The 7,500-nt window shown below is 45.6% G+C and overlaps 2 protein-coding genes across 3 annotated transcripts in view; both read right to left on the reverse strand.

The window, feature by feature from the left end:
• The window catches only part of LOC138207670 (mitochondrial fission factor homolog A-like), an 11,182-nt gene extending 10,892 nt beyond the window's left edge, over window positions 1-290 (reverse strand). For both annotated transcript variants that reach the window (XM_069165064.1, XM_069165062.1), the window contains exon 1: window positions 205-290. The gene's annotated coding sequence lies outside the window, so the exon portion shown is untranslated. The remainder of the gene's footprint in view (window positions 1-204) is intronic.
• A 430-nt stretch (window positions 291-720) lies between these two features.
• LOC138207681 (transmembrane gamma-carboxyglutamic acid protein 3) overlaps window positions 721-7,500 on the reverse strand; it is an 11,698-nt gene continuing 4,918 nt past the window's right edge. Inside the window, exons 3-4 of the mRNA XM_069165085.1 lie at window positions 6,831-6,991; window positions 721-3,740 (exon numbers count right to left, since the gene is read on the reverse strand). Coding sequence (XP_069021186.1) covers window positions 3,192-3,740; window positions 6,831-6,991 — 710 coding nt within the window. The 3' untranslated portion in view covers window positions 721-3,191. The remainder of the gene's footprint in view (window positions 3,741-6,830; window positions 6,992-7,500) is intronic.

A 7,500-nucleotide genomic window follows, 5' to 3' on the forward strand; every position in this document is an offset into this window, starting at 1 on the left:
ACACATACACACACACACACACACACAGTCCACATGAATCAGCGCCGCAAACAACCACGTGACGTCAGCAGCAACAGGTCCCCGCCGTCGACAACAGGTCAAGCGTCAGAGCTCGCGACGGGACGCGGTCGTTACGTCACGGAGGAGCAGGAAACTGTTCAGAAGTTAGAAGAAGATCGAAGAAGACACCGAGGAGGGACTGACCTGGAGGACAGAGGACAGAGGGACCCGGTCACCGTGTCAGACGCGCAGGAGGACTCCCTATGACGACATACTCAGACTGCCGGCTGTCGCTGACCTGTTCCGGTCACTGCCCTTCACAATAAGAGCAGCGACAGCTGCATGTAAACACCATATCAACACCTGTTGATCTGCACAGTCTGCTGTTTGTAAAGCTGGATAGAGTTCAACGTTTCATCCACACAGCATTGGTGGAGAAATATCTACAAAAATATGTGAAATATAAACATAGACGTGTTGATTTTTAAGGATTCTGGTTTGGACATTTTGTCCTTTTCAGACAGGAGCCTCAGAGACAGACAGGACATGAGGGAATAGTGCTGGAAGGTCTATCTGGGACTCGAACCGGGGACTCACCGCTAACTGCCCAATAAATATGAGATAATTCAACTGTAAAAAAGGCCGAAGTGAGAAAAACAAGACACTTATATTCATGTCCACTAATAAAGAGAAATCAGCTGTACATATTTGTGACAAACACACAATTAAATAATCATTTATTGGTTTTCAGACAGAACACAGGCCGTGTGAAACAGTTGCAGGATAGGCAGTGAAGAAGTTGACCGTTGAATAAAAAATAAGCCACTTGTGGAAAGCTGTAAGTGCACGTAGTCCGACAACCATGGAGTCGCGGTCGCTGAGCTCGGACCGAGGTGGACGTGGAGAACCAGCAGCCATGGCAGTGTTGGGGTCGGCTCAGCGGCCACTCAACTCCTACACTGAATACTGTTTCACTCTCACATTAACACAGTTTACATGAACCAGAAAGCATAATGTTGTAAAGCTGAACCAGGAACATCTGACACCTGTCTGTCAAATACAATCAAACTCTGCAGCTTTGCATGTTTTATGAAAGAACTACTGAACCATCACGATAGAAACTGAAAATATAATAAGTTGGAATCATATTAAAAATAAAACAGATACAGCTCATAATTGTTCATCACACAGGACAGCCCCCCACCTCCCCCACAAAAAACAGGCAGAAACCAAACACTGCTGCTTCAATAGTCATGTTATAATAAATATAATAAATCTACAGCTAGATGCAGTTTACTCATTCAGTTTATGTTTGAAGTCAATTTAAAATGAGCCTCTCTTCATATGTGACTGCACTCTTACTGTTCCTGTCATAAACTGGTGGGAGGGGCTGTCAATGGGGGGAGGGGCTGTCAATATAAAGTAATGTTAAATTGGACATATTTGTTTAGTGTGCAGCTGCAAACATCTGTCAGCATCACTGATGGTGAGATACGACCGCAAACTGAGTAACATTATTATTTACAATGATGTTCTTTTTTGTATCCACAGACTGCACACACACTCTGATACACTACACACACACACACACACACACACACACACTCTGATACACTACACACACACACACACACTCTGATACACTACACACACACACACACACACACACACACACACACTCTGATACACTACACACACACACACACACTCTGATACACTACACACACACACACACACACACACACACACACACACACACACACTCTGATACACTACACACACACACACACACACACACACACACACACACACACACACACACACACACACACACACTCTGATACACTACACACACACACACACACACACTCTGATACACTTCACACACACACACACACACACACACACACACACACACACACACACACACACACACACTCTGATACACTACACACACACACACATTGTGGCTGTGTGATTATACATGTGTGTATTTGAATAGTTTCATCGTCTCTTCCTCACAGCAGCAGGACTTCAGAGAGCTGAGGGTTCAGAGGTGAAGGCTGGGAGTGTTGATTGATAGGTGACCTCAGAGGAGCTGATTATCAAACTGAGGAGCTGATTATCAAAGCTCTCGTAGATTTTCTTCTAATTTAACTCCATTTCTAATCATCTGTAATCCAGCCTGACGTCCAAACTGCAGATCAACGGCTGGTTAGAAAAGTCTCCGTTTGATCGTATTAATATAAAACCATCATAAGCTGCAGCAGCTTGTCCAGAGATGGGTTTGGTCCACAGGTCCAGTCGACTGGAGGCCTCAGTCAGGTAGCACTTGTTCTGAGGATTAAGACGGTGGACATTTGGCAACACATCCACTGTGTGTGAGGGTTTAGTACTAAGAACTCGGTGACCTCTGTGTTTGTCTTCCTGAGGCAGATATTAAATGAAGTCTGAGGTCCAGGAGAACTGAAGAACCGTCCCAGGAGACACGGTAGGGCTCTCTGGGTAGGAAGGTAGGTCAGCACTAAATGGTTAACATGTAAAGAGTGCAGCAGGTGTGTGGGCGTGGCCTGACACATTCAGGTAAAAAGTGGAATGATTTAATTATAAACACAGATTCAGCATCATGAATCTGTTGATCTCTTCCTTGTCTGACAAGTGTGCTTCACTTTTCATTCTACCTGTGAACACCCAACTTTCAGGTGATCTAAAGCAACAAGGAAGCAGGAGAACAACCATCTGAACAGCAACCTGCACTAACAGCTGTATGTACAGTTTACATAGTCAGGAAACAGCAGACTGTTGGCGGGAACCGTCCAGTCACAGCTGCTGGGTGGACCGTTAATGTCTCTGTGCTGTGCATGAACACCTGTCAGATACAAGCACCTCTCACAGGGGAGACAGGCCCCTCCTACATGTGAAACAGGCCCCTCCCACAGGTGAGACAGTCCCTTCTCTACACATGGTGATACGTTTGGTCCGGTCACAGCTGCAGCAGTGATGAAGTCACTGATTCCCAGTAAAATGAAAACAGAAGAAAAAAAGTACGTGATGTTCACAATGATCCGGGTGGTGCTCGGACTCATGACGGTGACCGGCTGCAGGCTGCAGGTTCATTTCAGGACTGAAACAAAGGTTCAGAAATGTGAATTAGAATCAGGCTGTAATCCTCCAGCAGCAGCAGCTCCGTCTCACTTCTCCTTGATGATCTCCTCATATTTGGGCGGAGGGTCGCTGTAGGACGGAGCGCATGTTTCATCACCGCTGCTCTCCAGGTGACCCGTCACCTCTTCGTAGGACGGAGGCGGCGTGGCGCCGGACAGCCGGGAGGCCACCGACAGAGAGGAGTCCTGGACGTAGAGAGCCCGAGTGTTCTGCTGGTGGAGGCCGTGGGAGTCCGACTGAGCTCCGCCCCTCTCGGCGCCGTTCACCACCACGGCGGGATGAGAGCTGGACTCCTGGTGCGCGCTCTCCGAGGGCCCGCTGGTCTCCCGGTGCACCAGAATGCGCGGCAGGCTGCGGGTGCTGCGGTTGTTGGCCAGGTAGCGGTTCTGGGTATAGGCGGGCCGCCGGCGGGTGGCCTTCTGAAGCTGGCACCTCCAGAGGAGGAAGAGGCCGATGATGACGAGCAGGGCCACGCCCAGCAGAGGGACCACCATGTAGACGGTGTCGGCCCGCTCGGCCCGCCCCTCGCCGTTGCTGCTCACTGTGTAGATACTGCGGGTCTTCCAGAACTCCATCTGGACAGGAAGAAGAGGACGTTTAACATGTTTAGAAACCAGCTTCACTTCACGGCTCTTCATGTGTTTCAGAGTCCGACTGAAACCAGAACCTCCAGTCAGGAGGAGGAGAGGTTTGATTGTACAGTAAACACACGTCCAACCTGTGTTGAGAAGATTCTGTTTCCTAAAGGAGGTTTCAATAAGTCAGACTTAAGTTACCATGGAAACGCCTGTTTTCAGTTGTTTTCCTTCATGCTACAATCAATTGACAGTTACAGTCACTTCAGAATATCTTTTATCAGGTTTTATTTATTATGTACAAAGAACTGTTATCATTTTATTTGTTTAATTATTATTTTTCAACAGTTTTCATTTCTTGTGTGCTTTTACATTTACCACATGAACCTTATTTTACCTCTTAGATCTGACCAGTAATCTGTGGATCACTGAGTCTGAACTGATTGATTAGGTTTGATTGATGGAGTCATGTAGGAGGTGTAGTGAGTGCAGCAGCAGCAGCTTCAGTTCCTGTCTTTCTCACCACGAACCTCCTCTCTGGGACTCCTTCATGACACCTCTCTGACTTCCTGACCAACCTGAGGGCTGCTACAAAAAAGCACGTCTTATTTTGAAAATCCTGTATTAAGTTAACCACATACTGAACCGCTCTCATTTATTTCATGACTTTGAAACACAAACTTAATGCATCAATTCACAGAGATGAAGACAGGCAGGTTGAGGAGGAGCAAAGACACTCCAGTACAGTACATTATACCTATAATGATGGAAATAATACATCATTCATAAATAATAAGTCGATGCTGAGGCAGATGCTGAGGGTTCGTCCTGTTAAAGGGAGTTTTTCCTCTTAGCTGTCACTCGTTGAACTGTTGGGTTTCTCTTTATATAACTGTAAAGTGTCCTGAAAAAAAACTTTGTTGTGATTTGGTGCTGAATTTAAAAAAGAGAAGAAGACGTGAGGTTTACTGGGTTGGATGGTGGATATTAGTGACGCACTGATTGTTTACTTTGGTGATGTTAAATCAACATAAACTATTTATGGACGATGAACACAAACACTTTGCTTTGATATAAAGTTATTTAAATTAGATTTAATAAAGTAAATTGAACTGTCTGATTATGTGTGGTTTGACATCCAGACATATAATTTAATTGCAGCACCGTGCTGGTTAGTTTACATGTTTCCTGAAGATGACCTGTAGATGACCTGAAGATGACCTGTAGATGACCTGAAGATGACCTGAAGATGACCTGTAGATGACCTGAAGATGACCTGTAGATGACCTGTAGATGACCTGTAGATGACCTGAAGATGACCTGTAGATGACCTGAAGATGACCTGAAGATAACCTGTAGATGACCTGAAGATGACCTGAAGATGACCTGTAGATGACCTGAAGATGACCTGTAGATGACCTGAAGATGACCTATAGATGACCTGTAGATGACCTGAAGATGACCTGAAGATAACCTGAAGATGACCTGTAGATGACCTGTAGATGACCTGTAGATGACCTATAGATGACCTGTAGATGACCTGTAGATGACCTGAAGATGACCTGAAGATGACCTGTAGATGACCTGTAGATGACCTGAAGATAACCTGAAGATGACCTGTAGATGACCTGAAGATGACCTGAAGATGACCAGGTCCCTGAATCACAGTCCTACACTCCAACTGGGTGACTGTAGACGCGTCCTGGAGAACATAGTTCTGTAGACCCTCCATGTTTAGAGCATGAAGAGCCTGGACTGTGAGCTGAATTGAGAAGGTGGGCTACATCATGTAAATATAAAATCACATTATGAATACGATAAATTGCAATCAATCTATTTCCGGTTCTCTGATCCTTCTCTGTGTATTTTGGGACTAAAGTGCTGATTCATGAGAACTCTTCTGTTTACGTGTTGTTGGAAACCTCCGATTCTTTTATAGTTTACAGTTCAAACATCAGCAGCTCAGAGAGGACGAGCTGGTTCTCCTCGTGGTTCTGCTGGTTCTTTCACTGGGTTTCATTTTGCTGTCTCTCATTGAGCTTCATGTACGTCCGTGTTGTCTCGTCCTGGAGTCATGTGATCCAACGCGCTTATTTCCAACACGCAACAAACATGAGAGAATCAGTCATGTTAAATCCTAATGGAGGTCCAACACTTAACGATTATACAGTATATATAGAATATATACTACTACTACTACTACTACATAGAGGGTATATATCCTAACAGTACTACTACACAGAGAGTATATATCCCAGCAGTACTACTACACAGAGGGTATATATCCCAGCAGTACTATTACATAGAGTGTGTACTACTACGTAGAGTGTTTACTACTACATTGATTGTGTACTACTAAATAGAGTGTGTGCAGTACTACATAGAGTGTGTACTACTACATAGAGAGCGTCTACTACTACATCGAGTGTGTACTACTTTGTAGAGTGTGTACTACTACATAGAGAGTGTGTACTACTACATAGATTGTGTACTACTTTGTAGAGTGTGTACTACTACATAGAGTGTGTACTACTCCATAGAGAGTGTACTACTACCTAGAGTGTGTACTACTACATAGAGAGTGTGTACTACTACATAGTGGGTGTACGAATACATAGAGTGTGTACTACTACATAGAGTGTGTACTACTACATAGTGGGTGTACTAATACATAGAGAGTGTGTACTACTACATAGAGTGTGTACTACTACATAGAGTGTGTACTATTACATAGATTGTGTAATACTACATATAGAGTGTGTACTACTACATAGAGTGTGTACTATTACTTAGAGTGTGTGTACTACTACACAGAGAGTGTGTACTACTACTTAGAGTGTGTACTACTACATAAAGTGTGAGCACGACTACATAGAGTGTGTACTACTACATAGAGAGTATGTACTACTACTTAGAGTGTGTACTACTACATAGAGTGTGTACTACTCCATAGAGAGTGTACATAGAGAGTGTGTACTACTACATACAGAGTGTGTATCAGCCGCTGCTCAGACATCCGGCAGGTGATGGAGGAGGTGGTGATCTGTAGGCTGTGATGTCATGGCTGTGATGTCACCATCGTGAACTCACCGTTTTCTCTTTGTTCTCGAACACCTCGTTGGCCTCCTCGAAGCTGCAGCTCTCCTCTCCACACTCCCTCTCGATGTTTCCCTGTCGCAGCTCCTCCAGGAAGCCGTTGGCTCGAGGAAAGCGCTTCAGGACGGAGTGAGCATCCCGACCATCCAGAAACGCTGCAACACAGGAACCCAACGGGTACAACGTCAGCACCGTCACAACCACAACATGTGTGGGTTCTAACCTGGAGGTTGTTCTGTGTTTGTGTGGGTTCTCCAGGTTCTCCGGGTTCTGCGGGTTCTCCGGGTTCTCAGAGTTCTCCGGGTTTCACAGGTTCTCCAGGTTGTGTGGGTTCTCCGGGTTCTCAAGAGTTCTCCGGGTTCTCCAGGTTCACAGAGTTCTCCAGGTTTTCCAGGTTCTTTGGGTTCTCCAGGTTCTCAGCGAGTTCTCTAGGTTCTCCAGGCTTTACAGGTTCTCTGGGTTCTGCGGGTTCTCCAGGTTCTCAGAGTTCTCCAGGTTCTCCGGTTTCTCCAGGTTTTACAGGTTCTCCGGGCTCTGCGGGTTCTCCAGGCTCTCAGAGTTCTCCAGGTTCTCCGGGTTCTCTAGGTTTTACAGGTTCTGCGGGTTCTCCAGGTTTTACAGGTTCTCCGGGTTCTCCAGGTTCCCTCCACCATCCAGAGACGTG

This window comes from Embiotoca jacksoni, unplaced genomic scaffold (assembly GCF_022577435.1).
Source record: "Embiotoca jacksoni isolate LCO1_2020_lvr unplaced genomic scaffold, fEmbJac1.0.p SCAF_33, whole genome shotgun sequence".
Taxonomy (NCBI): Eukaryota; Metazoa; Chordata; class Actinopteri; family Embiotocidae; genus Embiotoca; species Embiotoca jacksoni.